Source organism: Myotis myotis, unplaced genomic scaffold, assembly GCF_014108235.1.
Source record: "Myotis myotis isolate mMyoMyo1 unplaced genomic scaffold, mMyoMyo1.p scaffold_m19_p_12, whole genome shotgun sequence".
NCBI lineage: Eukaryota > Metazoa > Chordata > Mammalia > Chiroptera > Vespertilionidae > Myotis > Myotis myotis.
In genome coordinates this window covers 36968592-36987052 of record NW_023416316.1, presented here as the reverse complement: position 1 = coordinate 36987052, position 18461 = coordinate 36968592, and the positions used below count along the sequence as shown (strand labels likewise).

Sequence of the window (18461 nt, the reverse complement as noted above, 5' to 3'; positions counted from 1 at the left end):
TTTGGGTACATGGTAAAATTGTACTTTCCTGCTCTCCTGTGAAATTAGGGCGACCACGTGAGTAGCTTTGACAAATGAAATGAGAAAGGGAGTGGCAGGTGTCAGTTCTAGTCAGAAGAATTAGGAGCAAGTGCCTTGGTGGCCACAGAGCGGCTCTGGCAGGCTGTAGCCCAGTTACTGTGAGGCGCTGAGGCCCCCAACTAAAGCTCGCTGGATATGTGAACAAGAAAGGAATTTTTTTGTGTGTTTTTTTCCTGAGATGTTGGGTTTCTTTGTTACCACATCTTAATCTTTACCGCTTGTTTTAAAGGGAATATCTGATTCATACCGTTATCTTAACCTGGGTAACCTATTTCCCACATTCTCGGCCTAGGCCAGTGATGGCGAACCTTTTGAGCTCGGCGCGTCAGCATTTTGAAAAACCCTAACTTAACTCTGGTGCCGTGTCACATAAAGAAATTTTTTGATATTTGCAACCATAGTAAAACAAAGACTTATATTTTTGATATTTATTTTATATATTTAAATGCCATTTAACAAAGAAAAATCAACCAAAAAAATGAGTTCACGTGTCACCTCTGACACGTGTGTCATAGGTTCGCCATCACTGGCTAGGGTCCTATTGATGGTACACATCTTCTTTTCTGTGTTGCTAAAGCATGAAAGCACATTTTTAAAAAAATGGTAACAAAAGCTAGGAAGGGCATCAAATACTCTTAAGTTATTCCATAAACATGAATATTAATATATCACCTTTATGGTTTTATCATAGCCATCTAGCACTTGCAAATTTAATATTTTTCTTTAAGCTGACTTATTTTAGCTAAATAGATTTATTTTGAAAGGAATGCTTGTATCACTAATACTTATGGAAATTAGAATCACTTGCCTAAAAATATGCATACAAATTAAATATAATCAAAATAAAACAATGCTATTAAATTCTTGTACTTTGAGACTTTCTCTGCTAAAAAGTGTTTGGCTGGGTATAATGCCAGGTAAACATCATAAATACAAAGAAATACTGTATAAGATAGAACACCCAAAAAATATTTAATACATTTCCAAAATTGAAAACAACAACAAGGGAAATACCCAGATGCCAGAAATAAAGAGTCATTCTAGAAAGCAAATGCGAAGGTAGCCCATGGGTTTCGGACTGGACATAGGCCTTAGGACATGTGATCTCCAGTTACTAGAAGACAAGCCTACATGAGAACTTTCTAAATGAGGCCTTCAACCTTCAAGAACTGCCTCCTTAATAAAAGGGGATGAGAACAAACTCTACCCGTTGGCCTTGGAAAGCCTAGTCTGCTTGAAATCTTGGGTGGAAAATAAAACAACCCATGAGAATTGGAGACACTAACAGTGTGCCAAGCATGTCTTAAGTTATATAACCTGAATGATACAGGAAACCCAAGTCAAGAAATTAAAATGAAAATTCATCTAGGACCACTGAAGACCTAGACCCAGCCTAGGGTTCCAGAAGAATCAAATGTGACCACTTGGTAGTGCTACTTTTACAATCTAAGGTTCACTGGGAATCTACCTAGGGGAAAGTAAAAACTCCCTGAAAGATAAGCTCATACCAAAATACCTCCCCCCACCAAAAAAAAAAAAAAGACTATAAGCTACACTAGAAAAGAAACCCTATAAAAGATTGCCAGCAGATATAGTAAACAGAAGGATTAATAATAAAAGTCCTAAAAAATATGAAAGAGATTGTAATGATTAAAGAGTAAGTTTTAAACCTTCATTGTGATAAAGCAGTGAGATTTGGGTTGTTTGTCTAAGCAGGTAGGGTTACCTACCCTGAGTAGCCATGCTGCTTAAAATAGGGACATCTAAAAATAATAATGCTGAAGTGTTGGCAATAAAGTGATATAAAAAGATATATCAGAAATACCACAGGAAAGCTAGTACCAACAACATTAAAGTCAAATAAAAAAAAAAAAACTTTAGTCAAGAAAGCATTTTAATGATGTTATTATTTTATGATAAAAAGACTAATTGAGAAGATATAATAATCCAGAGCCAATATGCTTTTAACAACATAGCCTAAACATGAAACAAAAACTGGATATAAATTACAAAGAGAAATTAATTCCATGGGAAATAATTTGAATATACTTAAGAATTTATAAATCAACCTGAAAAAATACATAAGACTATAGAAGATCTAAACAATGTAATGATATAACTTGATCTATTGGACAGATTTGCACTCAATGAAAATACACAATTTTTTGAGACTCACACAAAAAAACGACTATATAGAATGTCTCATGAAACACCAAAAGTCAGTATTCTTGGCTTCAGGGCCATATATTTAGAAATCAATCACAAACAGACAGCTTGAAAACTGAAAAACAACACTCATAAGTAAAATGAACAATAAAGTCCTACATATAAAAACTTGTGAGAGCAGCTAGAGAAATTCCTAGGGGAAAAATAGCCTTAAATTCAGATATTAGGAAATAATGGACTCAATTAACTAAGGGTTCAACTCGACACAGGAAACTGGAAAAACTATGCCCTTATGTGAAGCAATGTTATTTAATCATGAACACCACCAAGCAGGGGAACGGTGATGTAACTGGAATTGAGAATGGGTCCCATGTGTATGAGTGCTTATGCTTCTTAATAAGGAAGCCAGCACCCAGGAGCACAGCAGTCCTGACACCAAAGAGTGAAGGACCACAAATGCAAAACTATTGGACACAGTTAAACACACCTTCGTGCCTTTAGTCCAGGTACAGAGGTAAGCACATTCCACATTTTACTTCCTTCCAGCATTTCTGAATCTGGAGGGATTTAGTTGTTGTTGAAGGATTAGCCTTGCCTGAGCTCAGGTGCTTTTTAATAGGAAACGAGCAGTGAGCCAAGACGTGGCCTCACACACACACAGACCGCATTTCTAGATGGTAATGTTTCCTGACAGGCATGGACACCGGCAGCCCTTTGGGGGCAACAAATCATTCTTACAAGATTGGCAACTAAAAAATACAACTCCATAGAAGGTTAAAATGTTAATTGTTCTTTAGAAAAATACTGCTTGGATATGCTGCTATAGTTTGGGGAAATGATTACATAAAGAGAAAGTGCCTTTATGTCAGAATTCCTAAAATTCTCTTGGCTTCCTTCTAGTCAAGTAAGATATACTGAACTGATAAAGTTACTCTCTCTAGAAATGGAGATAAAGAGAAAAAAGAAAAAACAAACAAAACCCTTCAGAAGGTGCGCACCTTCCTTTGTTAAGTACATAAATTAGCCCTTTAAAGCCCAGTGGTTGGAGGGCTGCCATTTCAGGATTCTTGTCTGATAAAGGAGGCTGCACAATTTGAGGCAGGAGTCCATGGTGCTCTGTAAGCCCTAGGGCACTTATCAAATTACTCAACTTAGAGGCAAGACTGGTTTCACACTCAGTTTCATCAAGCTGATACCCAGGAAAGGATGGGAGCGTAGGTCCCGTAACAAAGAGGAAGCTGGGTTTGAGCTCATGAAATGAGGTCTTTGGCAACAATTAGCTGCCCAGCTGGGCCTCACTCCCCCTAGAACAGAAGTGCTGTGGCCCCTAGACGTCAGCAGCTGAGGCAGATGAAGAAGGGGGTGAAAGTAAGGAAAGTGGAAGAGAGTAGACAAAAGGAAGATGGGCACTGAGCACTCACCCACTTATCACATTCTCTGGGGGTTCTGCAAAAACCCACAAACCATAGCCATCTGTTCTCAGAGGAGAAGGACATGATGTCTCCTTACCCAGGGCTGGATTCTAAAAATCTGCAGGTAGCAAAAACCACTTGCAGTACACATGACCCTTGGGTAAGTTCTTGAATTGCTCCCTGAATTGTAGCATATGCAGTTTTGTGTGTAAAATTCTTTACCGTATATCTTATGAACACTAAAGTTTGAAAAACAGTGAGCAGGAATAGAAGGAAAGCCTTTAAATACCATTTAAACCATTTGCTTTTCAGATAATAATTAAATCCTTGGTTGTAAATGGGGGATGCATGGAGGGCAGGCACTCCCAATGCTTAGGGCCTAACATGGTGGAAATTACTAAATTAATACATTTTGAACAAACAGCCTTATTTAGATTTGTAAAGATGTCCTGCTCTTCGGCAAATGTTTCTCATTCTTGCTACATATTAGAACTTGATTATCAAAATTCCCTACCAACAAATTATTTTTGATAATTAGTTAAGTTTTTGTGAAACATAATTTAGAAATGTTAGGTGACTCTTACAGATGTGAATTACAAAGTAGTAACTGCTACAAACTTCATAGGTAAAGTTCACCCAGTGTAGATTTCACTCCCTTGGATACAAGCTCCTCTCTGACAATATTATGCACCAGTAGGGGCAGGTGAGGCTAAGCAAGGGTGAGGTTCTTCGGAAGTGCACCATTGTTTGTCTTCAAGGTTAAAGATGAGTCTGCAGTGCCAGGTACAGTCTCAGCACAGACTCCTGCAACCACCCCGCCCACCTCCCACTTCAGCAGCTCAGCATCACCAGGAATTTCTCCTTGGTGCAGACTTGTCTGTAAATGCCGCCATGCCCTAAGCCAGTGATGGCGAACCTATGACACATATGTCAGAGGTGACACGCGAACTCATTTTTTTGGTTGATTTTTCTTTGTGAAATGGCATTTAAATATATAAAATAAATATCAAAAATATAAGTCTTTGTTTTACTATGGTTGCAAATATCAAAAAAATTCTATATGTGACACGGCACCAGAGTTAAGTTAGGGTTTTTCAAAATGCTGACACGCCGAGCTCTAAAGGTTCGCCATCACTGCCCTAAGCTCCTGACCAAAGAAATATACTCACAAGCGTTCCTCTCGCCTCACAGGGCAATGCAACATCTGCACTGTCTTAGATTGATTTTCTTCCCCTACGTCACTCAAGAGCATGGACAAGCTGGTACCAGCACCAGAAATGTGATCAACAGGCGCCTATATGGATACTCTTCCAACTGCTGCTCAAGCAGTTATATCTGCTGATCCACAGGGCGTGGTAGAGGACTTCAGTCTTTAACTTCTCTAGAGCTGGCTCAGCAAAGTTTTTCTGTAAAGGGCCAGATACCAAATATGTTGGGCTTTGCAGTCTCTGTCACAACTACTCAATGACTGCCACACAAAAGCAGCCATAAACAATATGTAAATGAAAAGGTGTGCTTGTGTCCCAGTAGAACTTTAGGTAAAAAAACAGGCAGGAGACTAGGTTTGCCCTGGGGCCCTAGTTTGCTGAGCTCTGCTCTAGATGAGAACAACTTGAATAAAATTTCATTTCTCAAAGTTGGATGTGTTTTGAAAATTGTGAAGCTTTAATATTTTGTGCAAGTGGAACTCCAAAATGGGGTTGTGTGAGTATAAAGTACATAAGTAAATGATAGTTTGGTGCTGTATTTATCAAAAATTTAAATGCAGGTAGCACAGAATATTCATAGATATATACCAAGATATATGTAAAAGATGTTTATTGTAAAAAAAAAAAACCAAAACTTTTTTTGAGCAGTATGAATTTGATGATGATACAACATGAAATAATAAAAATTTCAAAAAATATTACTCATATTATATTGTCATATTTACTATTACTCATATTATTTAATATTACTCTTACTATTATTAGAAGATTTGGGGCTAAACTAAGCTCCAAACTAAGGTGGTCATGGAACCCCTGAATCAACCCTTAGACTCAACCCTTATGAAGAATGACAACTGAAGTATGGGCCAGTCACTCATCATGGAACCAACAGGAATTCTCAGCACATTCACTGTCACATTCCTCAGGTAACTCTTATGAGCTGGATTTTGTTCCCCCTCCCCCCTCCCCCCAAATTCATATGTTGAAATCCTAACCTTCAGGACCTCAGAATGTGAGTGTATTTGGAGATAAGGCCTTTAAAGAGGCATTTAAGTTAAAATAAAGCCATTATAAAAACACAGGGGGAAAAAAATGGCCTCCTAAAAGCCAAGGAGAGAAGGCCTCAGAAGAAATCAACCCTGAGGACACCTTGATCTTAGGCTTCTAACCTCCAGAATTGTGAGAAATAAGTTTCTGTTGCTTAAACTTCCAGCCTGTGGTACTTTGTTAGGGTAGCTCTAGTAAAGTTAATACAGTCTCTGACAGCTTTCACCGGCACCCCCAGTTTCAAGATGAGTCTTAGCTCTGGAAGAGGCATTATCACTCCTTCCCTTCACCCTTCTATGAGAAAGCCCTGCTGCCTGACAGAGCTAGAGGCCGAGAGAAGCTGTTAGGCCCCTTGAGACTGCGAGGAAGAAGCCATCTCCTTCACTTACACATGCCCCTGCATAGTATAATCACATTCAAGGAAACTAATTTATGAGACTTGATTAATTTCATACTCTCTGCGGAGATATACTCAGTAACCATTCAGCTATGCCAGCTTCACAGGGAGATCTGGTTCATTTAGCTATTTTCCATTGGTATGTCTTCACAGTTATTTAAGGGGGAAAAGGTGCTTCTATTTTTAAATAATTGTTGTTCACAGAATTATAACATTACCTAGAATTCTAAGACTCTGTCTGGTATATCACTCACATTTTCTAATTACCAGGTCCCAATGGTGAATAAAATTTAGTAGCACTTGAAAGTAAAATTAACAGCCTAAGATTAGCCACCTAACCATCAAGATAGTTAGAAACAAACCTTGAGCTTATAAACTGATAAATGCAGTGAGAAGTAAAAAAAGCTTCTCATGGGAAATCCAGTCTCAGGTCTTATATCAAGAACTTAACCTTTAATCCTAACCCTAAACTTGGTCTAATGCACCCAGAAAACTTCCCCATGGCCAGCCCAGGGATGGGGCCTTACTCCATCCCAAGCTTGCTTTCTTTCAGTTATCAATACTGACCTTCCCATGAACCAATAATCTCTAGCGCTCATCTCCATTTACCTGCCCTTCTAACATACAGCTGCTCTGTTAAGATCACACCATGTTGGTTTCACTTCTGTTTTATTTTAAGAAGAGCCATTTCTAGAACTTGTAATTTCATCTTTTCCTGGGTATTTCTGGGAATTGGACATAGAAATACACAGTTGCTAAGTGTAATTTTTATTCCTCCTGTGGTTCTCTTGCTTCATGGGCAACGGTAGCTTTATCAATGGGGCTTCCTTGTTGGGTTGGGACACTAAGTCGTGCTTTTTAGGGCACTATAGAAAGCCTGTGTTCCTTTCTGAATTTCTAAATTGAAGGAGATTTTGAAAGTTCTCTATCTTCAGGCAAAACTACACCTGAACGATTTTGATTATCCACCTAGGGTTTGCAAACCAGGTTCCCACAAGCTTTGACAGATGCAGCTTCCTTGGTACTCGCTGTTTGCTTCCCAGGCTAGTCTTTCTCATAGGAATTCAACAAACATTTCAGTCCTAGAATTATATAGAAAGTGATAAAATAGTCTGAGGAAGGGGATGGTTCAAACACACATTCTGCCATCAGAGAGTTTTAAAATTTAGGAGAATAAAGAGAAAAGGGCAGATACAGGTCCACAGAAAACAGCACAGGTAGGGTAAGATGCCATGAGAGCCAGCCACGCACTTTCAGAGATAGGAATAGTTCCTCCAATTGTGGGCACAGAGTGGGTGAGCCTGGGAGCCACCAGACAAAAGGCAATATTTGGGCCGGACCTTGTGGACCGGCTGGGGAGGGAGTGAGAGTACATGACATCTGAGCTCTCTTCCTCCCTTTTTCTGGCTTTGTCCCCAGCCCCAAGCCCACAATGAAGACTCATTCTGTTCTTCAGCTTGTCAGGGGCACCATTTGGCCTGATGCCTGTTCTCAAACCGGAGTCCTCCTTCCTCTCCTTGTAAGATTAGAGTCAGACAGACACTGCTCAGGAGGGAAATGGATGAGATGCCACCATCCTCTTCACATCCCAACCTTTAGGTCCACCTCAGTAGATACAGAAGCTTGCAGACCTGTGCTCTTGGTAACAATGAAAGTGCAGGCATAGAAACCATGGTCCAGCATTTGGACCATGACCTAATGCTGACTAATCAGATGTGTGCTTAGCTTTTTGCAAGTGCTTCTGCCAAAGTTGGCTCTATCTTGTACAGAGGAGAAAGCATCATGCTTTCTTCCCCTTGCGTTTATTAAATAAATCAAGGGCAGCAAGGCTGCAGACTCTCAATCAAGAGGAATGAAATGATAATCTATCCCAGGGTGTGCCAATTCTTCTCCAGGCACCTCCCCAGTAGATTCTCATCTCCCTCAATTTTGAAACACTATACCGTTCTTCCAATTCTGCAGATCTGGAATTGCCTCTCTTCTTTCCATCCCAGACACAATTCCATCTTCTATTATGTTTCAGGTGGACTACCACCTCCCATCTTGCCTTCCATTTCTCCCACCTCATTGCTAGTCTATTGCCAATCACAACACCCAACTCACAAAACACTGATTTCCAAAACCAACACATTTATTATAAACATCTTTGTTTGACTCTCGGGGCTCTTCACTATTTAAATCATTCCACCCTCGGTGCCCCCAAATGCTCCACCTTGCAGACAAAATGAGCTCCTAGTTTCTCAAGTTTTGCTGATAGCTCTCCAGCCTCTATAGTTTGATTTATATTCCTTTCTGTTGAAATGCTCTTTCCCCCAACTACTGAATCTACCTCATCCATGAATCCTGTCCTTGCTTCTCTATAACAAATGGGAAGGATCAAGGCTCTCCCACCTCTGAGGTCCCAGAGCCCCTTGGGTTATACCTCTTATGGAACTGACTTCACTTTGGGCTTTGCAAGCCATTTGTTTTACCCCCTCCTCCCCACTAAAGTGAGGTAAGAAATTGCATTGTAATTACCTCTGTATCACATGCATTCCTTAGGGATAGCATCTTGTTCTAAACGCAGTCTCTGAGAGAGGTGTTCAGTTTCATTTCCCCCGAATTTCTAAGGGTTGCAAGGAATTAGAAAATGCCACTTTATCCTTAAAAATATAAGACTAGGTTTTTAAAAATTTGTGAGGTTTTTTTTAAAGCACCGATAAACGCAAATATATGAATCAGATTCTGCTAAGGGCTTCTCAAAGACCCTGAGGTGGGAGGAAACAGCACAAGATCTAGAGGTAGGCCACCCTGGTTCTGATCCCAGCCCAGCCACTGACTGTGTAATCTGGATCCAATTACTCGCTCTAATGTGGACTAATTTTCTTGTCTGTAAACTGAAGAAGTGAGTCAACATGAATCCTAAGACTTTATTTCAGCCTATATTACCTTAGCAGTTGAAGTTCGGCATGCAAGAATAATACAGAAAATAAGGCAACTATCAAAATTGCAGGCAAATGGCTTGACAGAGCCCTTAAATGATATGGTGCTGGAAAAGGCAGCATCCACCACTGCCTTTTCTCCTACACCCTCTTGCACATCTATCGCCCAGGACCCCACGGTTCCTGCCATTATTAATCCAGAGGAGCTGTATCTAACGGTTGTCAACTCCGATGCGGACAGGGCAGCATCTGTCCTCCACTACTCTTCCATCTGCCCCCTTTCTCCCCAACTATTCCATTAACTAGAATTGATAAGGAATTGAGAACCCATCCCAAATAACACACACACACACACACACACACACACACACACACACACACACACCAAAATCACTCTATGAGGGGCTTGGTAGGGGTAAAGCTTCTGCAAAATCTTGGCATGTCAAACAAAATGTAGCAATTCCGGGTTAGCGAAGAAGAAGAATAAAAAGCTTCTTCTTCTTCTTTTTTTCTTTCTGTAGGAGAACTCCAGCTTTTCTCTTGTAACCTCTTTTAAGTACCTGAACCTATGTGCAAAGCCCAGACCTTGTCTTCTAGCTAGCTAGAAAGGATGATGTCTAGAGGGCAAGGAAGTATTCCATCCTTTAATACAGCGGTTCTCAACCTGTGGGTCGCGACCATCGGAAAACACATATAGCATATCAGATATTTACATTACGATTCATAACAGTAGCAACATTACAGTTATGAAGTAGCAACGAAAATAATTTTATGGTTGGGGGTCACCAAAACATGAGGAACTGTATTAAAGGGTCGCGGCATTAGGAAGGTTGAGAACCACTGCTTTAATACAAGCTAAATCCTCCCCCAAGTACAAAGCCATTCAAGAATGAAAAACCAAATGGAATGGAAATGAAAATTCACTGGGATGCAGCGAAGAGAGCCTTAATTTGACTTTTTGTTAATAGGAAGAACAATCTGGCTCATTATCCTTAAGCACTACGCACCTGTGAGGCTTCAGCTCTTATTTCTGACTAAAAGGGTAATTTTGCATTACAAAGCTAAGTCCCCTGGGGATGTTTAGGTGTTGCTAACTTTGAATGATAACAGCCTCCTCTACTTTATTTGTCTTTGAGTTGCAGAGCAAGGCAAGGTCCAAGCCGATTTTTAAAGTACTGAGCTATCACTATCCTAAATATGTGTAATTTACTAATAGAGACATTTCCATAAAGGCAGTTTTTTCCTCCCAGATAAGAAGTCTCTGTTATCAATTAAGAGAAATTTCAAGGGCCATTTTTTTTAATCACCAAGAATTGTGATCTAATGATTCCAGATTTTACACTCTGTGAATATTATCAATTATGACTTTCAGAAAACTTTTCATCACATGAACATTTTGAAATGGACTCATTACTAGCAGCTCCCATTTTTCTGTGTATGTGTGGTGGGGGTGTGGGGTAGGGAGGGGGCTTAGGGCTGCCATCTGGTTGGAAGTGAGCCTGGAGGCTGGGCCCGAATAGCAGCTTACATAAGATCGGCACCATGTCAAGAGTTCGTAGGAAAGAAGGGGGCAGTTTATAGAGGTTATGTCCTGCCCCTCCCTTCAGTCACCATGGCTGGTTCTCTGACCCCCCAACAGAATCAGACTTTAAATCATTCCTTCTAAGTGGGAGTCTAGTTGTGTTTCTTTTTGGTTTCCACAGAATTCAATAACCCATATATTTCTTATTTGAAATTGACCAGGTGGTAATATTTTTTTAGTTCCTCACTTAACTTAGTTTTCGGGGAAATACTGATATTTTATAGGTAATTCATCCTATCTGTTGATTTTGAACAGGCAATAGAGTATATAAGCCCAGTTTTTAGGATGGTCTATTCTGCAGCTTAGAACTTAGGGAAGAGTGAAAGACGACAAGATTCATTAGAAAAATGAGAAGTTTATGTCACTACCTTCAATAACGATTAGCAATAACACAAGAAATAAAAGTGCCATGGTACCAGGGTCGCTCAGCTTCTCAAATAATCCCCAAAGACACTGTAATCCCCATTGAGCGAAAGTCCTAAAATGTTTCCAAAGTGCCACTTCCTTTGATTTTTCTATCTCCATTTTTCATCAAAGACACGAAGGAATAAAAAAATGTTTATAGCTGTGCAGAGTCTGTGTTCCCTAATTACCTGACCCTGGAGGGAGGGGCGGGGACGAGCTTAAAGGACCACAGGCCTCCCCTGTGTGAGTTGACACAGAATGAAAAGCAGCTGCCAGCTGTCACTTGTGAGGGGCTGGCTGGGCAGGGCTCCACATCCTCATGTCCCCCTCCTTTCTCCCCCTCCAACTCCCCAGCAGCAGCAGACCAGTCTCGGGGACAACACTCTCCCTTGCAATCTGTCCTCCCCACACCCCATCCTCCTAAGGCGCACCAGGACCCACCTACCTTCAGAGGGAGGAGGATGCGAGGGGCCTGGCTGCCGGGAGGGTGAGAAGGATGCTCCGTTACAGCTCCTCAGCATCTCCCTTCTGGAGCAGTTAACTGCAAATACTGATTCGCCTCCATTTTCTGGTCACATGATCACTGGCACATCTAAATAAGGATGATCACCTGCCTCCCAGCTCTCCCCGTGTACCCGCCACCGCCACCACCACAGCTCGGGCTGGGGGACAGAGCTGGGCTGTGCAGAGTTTCATTGGGGAACACAAAATACTCTTTCACCCAGCTTGTAAAGTCAGAAATGCACTTGGGTTTTGTGTCTGTTCAAAAATATCGCTGTCACTCCTGTTACTGAGTGAGATTGGATGTGAATGAGCCCAAAGCAAAGGTTGGAAGGAATTTAGTTTCCCTGAAACCTATTTTTTTAAAAATCCTGTAGCTTCTCAACACACCCAGTGAAAAGGTGGTGCACTTCTTTTCATTTCCTGGACTATGAACAAAGGGCCGTATGGGAGCACAGTGGGATACAGAAAGAAGAGCAACTGCAGGTCCTAGAGGAAGTTAGGATGTTTGCCTGAGATCCACACTGTTTTGCTTTTGGGAGACAAGGTGTGTGTGTGGCCTTAAGCATGTGGACCCAAAGTCGGAGGCCCAAATTGGAATCTGACTTCCATCACTTATTCGCCAGTTTGGAGCAGTTACTAAGCTGCCTGGTGCCTCGGACTCCTGATTTGCAAATAGATAATAATAATATTAATGTTACTTGAAAGTAAGATCATCCAGATAGAGGTCTTAGAGAGTCCAGGTTAAAATGAACTCACAATTAGTAAGTATTAGTTACTAATACTGCTATTAATTCTAAAAACACCAGCGGAAGTATTTGATGTAGTGAAAGCAGAAAATATGAATGAAAAGTTTACATAGTGGAAAGGCATGCCTTGATTTGACTTCAGAGAAAAAACAACAACAACGTCAGACAAACCAACAAAGGCTCCTGGTCATATTTAGGCAAACTGCCAATGGGAATGACAACTGTGGGCACCATCGTCAGAACTGGGTTGCTAGATCTTTTTCCTTTTTGGTGGGGTGAGCGGTGGGTCGGTTGGGAGCAGGCTGCGATAGAATAGGGGACTAGGAAGATGTAGGTAATCTCCAAGCGGTCTAACTAATAAAATGTGAAGGTGAATTACTCAACAGAGGACCTGGGGAGGTGGTGGGGGGGGGGGGCAGTGGAGAAGGGAGAGAGAAAGAAGCAAGGTTTTATATCTTCTTTTATGTTAAAAGCTTACACAGTTCTTCAGTTATAAAATCATTTCTCATGTGTTGATTGTCTTTCAGCTCTGGAGAGATTAGGTAGGGGCGGCAGAATCAGGAGGGTGTGACTTCGCAGAGGTTCAGCAAATGCCTAGGTGTGCCTCCTAAAGTTGAGCCAAAAGTCATCAGGGGAGAAAAGATGGTTTCAGAGCTGGCTGCACTCTGGGTGCCCAGGGTGAAGGCGGACAAAGAGAGATCACGTCTTTGTGAAGTTCTGGTTCATTAGAAGGAGTTTCCCTTCTCAGCTGAAAAGAAGGCAGCTGTTGGAGTCCTCAAAAAGAAGAGGTAAGTGTGGGAAGAACAAACACTGGGACTAAATCTGTTTTAATAAGAATGTCTATTTTAAAAGTCAACAACTGATATGGAAAGAGATTAAGTCTGTCATCAGGCCAGTCACAGATTCCTTTACAACATTTACTGGTAAGTAATACTTCGTTAAATAGGGAACCGGGAGACTTCTGTTTTCATAAGTGACATTTCCTTTTGTTATGCAGGATGTTCTCTCATCATAGCACGGACTCAGAGTCAGCTCATCACTTGAGGAAATGTATTATTGTATTCATTACACGGAAGCAGTTAGGATTATTTTGAAAAGTAAGAACCACTGCTTCACTATAATGAGTAGCATCCTATTATAGAGACAAAAAGGACATGATAGAAGTCAGATTTCTCCAGTGGAATTTTCGTTATTCTTTGAGAAACTAATACTTGTAAATGATTATGAACAAACGGAGGTTAAAAATAAAAGCAAGAATATATAAAAATATATTGTCAATTGCTTCTTGAGTTGATGGTATAACAGATGACTAAGCAGATAGAACAAGTTTTCCTCTCTGGACAATCAAACTGGTGTAGGCAACAAAGGACCCAGAAAAGAAAATTGAACAGGCACACCTATTTTTCTCCAGGAAGTGAGTGAAGTGGATAACAGCACTCTAGGAAAACTAAAAGGCTAGGAGGGTCTTGGAGGAACTGTAATGAACAGGAGGAGCACAAAAACACGAATAACAGGTAGCTTTGGTCTCAAATTTCAAAGGAAGGGAAAAAAATGAATTGTGCAACATTAGAAAAGAAAGGTGCATATGTCTGTTAGGAAGTGAAAGCTTGTGTGCCCCCATATCCGTATATTGAAACCTTCCCTCCCACTCATGCACTGGTATAAGGAGGTGGGCCTTCTGGAATTAGGGTTAGATGAGACCATAAGGGTAGAGCTCTATGAATGGAATTAGTGCCCTTATCAAAGAGACCCCAGAGAGTTCTCTCATTCTTTCTGCCAGGGAGGATACAATGAGAAGTCAACGTCGAAACCGGTTTGGCTCAGTGGATGGAGCGTCTGCCTGCGGACTGAAGGGTCCCGGGTTCAATTCCGGTCAAGGGCATGTACCTGGGTTGCGGGCACATCCCCAGTGGGGGATGTGCAGGAGGCAGCTGATCGATGTTTCTCTCTCGTCGATGTTTCTAACTCTCTATCTCTCTCCCCTCCTCTCTGTAAAAAATCAATAAAATGTATTTAAAAAAAAGAAGTCAAGTCTGCAACTAGGAAGAGGGCCCTCACCAGAACCGGGCCCTGCTGGCACCCTGAGCTTGGACTTCCAGCCTCCAGACTGTGAGATAGAAATTTCTGTTGTTTATAAGTCACACAGTCTATGGTGATTTTTTATAGCAGTCTGAACTGACTAAAACACTCCCAAACGAAAGCTCGCACATCTGCCTTGGAAAAGGAAGTAACAAACACCAGAAATTATCACAGCTTATATTGGACAAACTGCACTTTCTTTTCCATTCATTCAATCAGGCATATTGATGGGGTGCCTATTGGGTGGCAGGTGCTGTTCTAAGAAGCACTAGGGGTACAGTAATGAACAAGACAAACCACACTTCTGCTTTCTTGGAGAATATAATCTCCTAGGTGGAGACGGATACAGCAGAATCAACTAAACCAATATAGGAGAGGAGATCTTTTCACATAGAAAAAAAGTGGTAGGAAGAAAATAAAGCAGGACATTGTGAATGAGCTTTGTTCTTAATCGCAGCACTATTGACATTTAGGACTGGATAATCCTCTGTTGGTGGAGTGCGGGTGGCTCTCTTGTGCACTGTTGGCTATCCATGGCCTCTACCCATTAGATGACAGCAGCATCTACCCCAGTTATGACAACCAAATATGTCTCCAGACATTGCCAAATGTTCCCTGGGTGAGGATGCAAAATTACCCCTGGTTGAGAATCACTGGGCTGGAATAACTTGGTGGTACAGTTACGGCTACTCTAGATGAAGTGGTTGTAGAAGCTGGTGAGCCACAAATAATGAGAATGAGCCAGCCCTGCCAAGAGCATTCTAGATGGATATAAAGATGTACAAGCCAAATCACAGCCTTGAGGGGCCTACAACCAGGTAGCTTAATAAGAGAGTTATAAATATAACATGAGGCAGACTGTGAGGAGGCCCACAAAAGGGGGCAAAGTATAGGGAGATGCAGGAGAGGGAGGGAGGACCTCTGATTGAAAAGATGGGGTATGTTTTAGGAAGGAAGAGACATTCAGTCAGGGTCTGGGTCTTCAGTGAAAAGCAGAATTCCAATGTGCAGAAAAAAAGGTAGGGGAGCAAGGAATTAAAAGAGGTGCTGAGATAAGAGCAAAGAGGCAAGAAATAGAATAAAGTCTCTTCAGGGGAACCATGAACAGTTCTATGAAGAGGATATATGCATCTATTTAAACTTTCACTTTAAGGCAATGCTGGTAGATATGTAAAAATCCACCACCATCACATGACTTAAAAGTAAGCTGAAAAAGAAAAAATACTGACAGGACCACAACATGGCATTAGGACTTAAATTAATATAATAAAATACGTATTCTAGAATTCTATACACTTGATACTGGTGAGTGATAAACTTGGCTGTGAAATGTAAGCTTCTAAGGAGCTGACTCAAAATAATAAACATGATCAATTACATTAATGTTATTAATTAAAGGAAGTCCGATTCCCTGGTTAATAGTCAAAATGGAAATTGGATTGGATTTGCTCACAAGAGCACAGGCACTCTGATTAGAAAATCCTGGTCTCAGTAACATCCTTGGCATAGAGATGAGCGCCACTGGGCTGACCTAAAGTTGTTCATCAAGGTAAGCCAGTGATGCACACCAAAAAGATACAGGAAAAAGGAAACTATGGTGCCCTTGTGCCCATAGGCCTTTGCTTGCTTAGGCTTCAGCCAGGGCAGATTTTGGAACATGCAAAGAAACATATGCATTACATATTTTTTACTCAGTCTTCCATATATTCTGATTCTGAGTTGACCAACATGTTGAGATAGTTTATGGGAGGGAGTGAATTAAAAACTCTACTCCCACTGCGCCCATCTCTCGGAGCCCACCTGAACAACAGCAGGCATGTGGGAACTAGGGCAGCGGCTGCTCGGATGTGCCACGCAGTGGGCCCCGGGGAGAGGAGAGCATGCGGAGCTGGCACCTGGGTCAGAGCTGCACGTGCGGGTGACATTGTCCACATGGAACCGCCAGGATTTATGCAGATTCTGGCGTGCATTACCCAACAACCAAATATTTGGGAAACTATCCTAGCTATGGCAATGAGCTTCCACCTCAGAGTCTTAAACCCAAGCAAGAAGTTCGAGAGTACAGTGGTGCAATGGAAGGAATGACAACACTTAAGTATAGGGTGTCCCAAAATTCACGCAAGATTTGAATTTTGCGTGAGCATTAACAACAACAACAAATAAAAGCCCAATTTTACTTGGTTTATTGAATCGGATTCTAATATCTGTTGCCCTTTGATTTCAATCCCTTCAATTTGATAAGCATTACCAAGTACCAATTATGGCCCAGGAGCAGGGACAATGAAGACCAATGAAGACCACGGCTTTGCATATGTGCCAGCAAAGCTGTAGAGGCCATTTACCCTATGTGCTATTCCATATATAACCCTATACTGTATACTTTATGAATCAATAAAAAATTTACAATTTTTAATTATAAACCTGTGTTCTCTATCAAAATTACTTCTTGTGTGAATTTTGGGACAACCTATAAATATTGAGAAACTCTTTGCTTTATTATTTTTCTCCCAATTCTTCTCGTCTCAATAAAGCTGTTTAACTCTTTAAACAAACAAAAACTCTACTCCCTGGCCATTACTTAAAACAAAATTCTTATGTTAATAATCAAAAGAAGCCACATCTCTCAACCAACAAGTTCAAAAAGAGGGAAGGTAGCATTCTAATGTCCTCGACTGGTACACCCTGGATTTCTAAAAGTCACTCCAGGGTGACCCATTCCTGGAGTGACTTTTTCACAGCCTCTGTTCTCAAAGAACTCAGGTAGATGTTGGAAACAGACCCTCCAAAGCACTGGAGGAATCGTTAGCTAATCCTGTGTGTTAATACATCTCAGTACACTTTTCAGACGCTGAGCTTCCACCACTGTCCAATGAAGCCAGGTAAATTCAGTTTGCTGCTTCAGGTCCACTCTCCTACTTACTCCACCACCTGCTCTCTGCCCCAGGAAGCTCCCTCGCCCACTGAATTCCACTGGGTTTTGGCTAATGAGGCCCCCTGGTGGGTGATCTGAGGAAGATAAAGGATATGCACTCACCGGGCTCCCTCCAGTGGGAAGATCTGAGGCTGGCTGTCCCCTGGCAGGTCACCACTCCTCTCACTGTGGCCCTCTCAACCCCAAATTCCTCTTGTGGTAATCACCTCCCCCTCCTCACCGCCGAGGCCTAAGAAAAGTAAGATCTGTACTGTTACTATTCCTGGGTTACTGCACTATTCCTGTGGGTTCCTTACGCTTTGCCTGCATCTTTATAAATGCCCCCTTCATTAAATATTTCTCAAATTATCCTCACTTGAATGTGCCATCTCTTTCCTGCTGGGTCCCTCATACACGCATACATCCTGCTTTTAAGAGCCATGGTTTCTCCTTTTCCTAAAATGCTGTCAATTTTCATGAAGGCCTTTTTTGCTAACATTAGTTTTGACATTCCGCCATTCCAGCCAGAGAAGTACCTTGGATTTTTCCCTCAAACTAGAAGCCAACACAACACAAAAGGGCTCCTCTGTGGGAGTCCCTCCCACAGGACAGCTGAGTTGTACCACCTCGTCTCGGTGCCCGTGCTTTCTCTTGCTATAAAATGCCTCACCACAAAATACCACATCTATAAATATCTGAAAAACTTAAATGCACATTGAGGGGCTTTGTTTCTGTCATGTCCCTCTGGCCTCCAGCCACTCAGGTTGGCCTCACACACCACAGTTGGGGAGCAGCCCACACACGATAGTAGCTCTCACGGATTTGCTGTGGTGGGAAACATGTGTTCAGGGGTGGGCGAACCAAGCTCAGAAGGTCACGTGACAGTGTAAAGGGTCAGAGCCACGTTCTGACTCAGTTATTCTCAAACTATCTCGGTGGGAACTTGGGCTATTAAACTTGATGTGCCTTTTAATGGGACCATGGGAGAATAGGGATAAATGC

At 41.6% G+C, this 18461-nt stretch overlaps 1 protein-coding gene across 8 annotated transcripts in view; it reads right to left on the bottom strand.

The window, feature by feature from the left end:
* Window positions 1–18461, bottom strand: part of PRUNE2 (prune homolog 2 with BCH domain) — a 208117-nt gene that overhangs the window by 43545 nt on the left and 146111 nt on the right. The window contains exon 10 of one of the 8 annotated variants that reach the window (XM_036330788.1): window positions 12931–13601. The exons of the other annotated variants lie outside the window; for them this stretch is intronic. Within the exon in view, the coding sequence (XP_036186681.1) occupies window positions 13535–13601 (67 nt within the window). The 3' untranslated portion in view covers window positions 12931–13534. Of the gene's footprint in view, window positions 1–12930; window positions 13602–18461 lie in introns of those variants that run through there. 8 annotated transcript variants of the gene reach the window in all.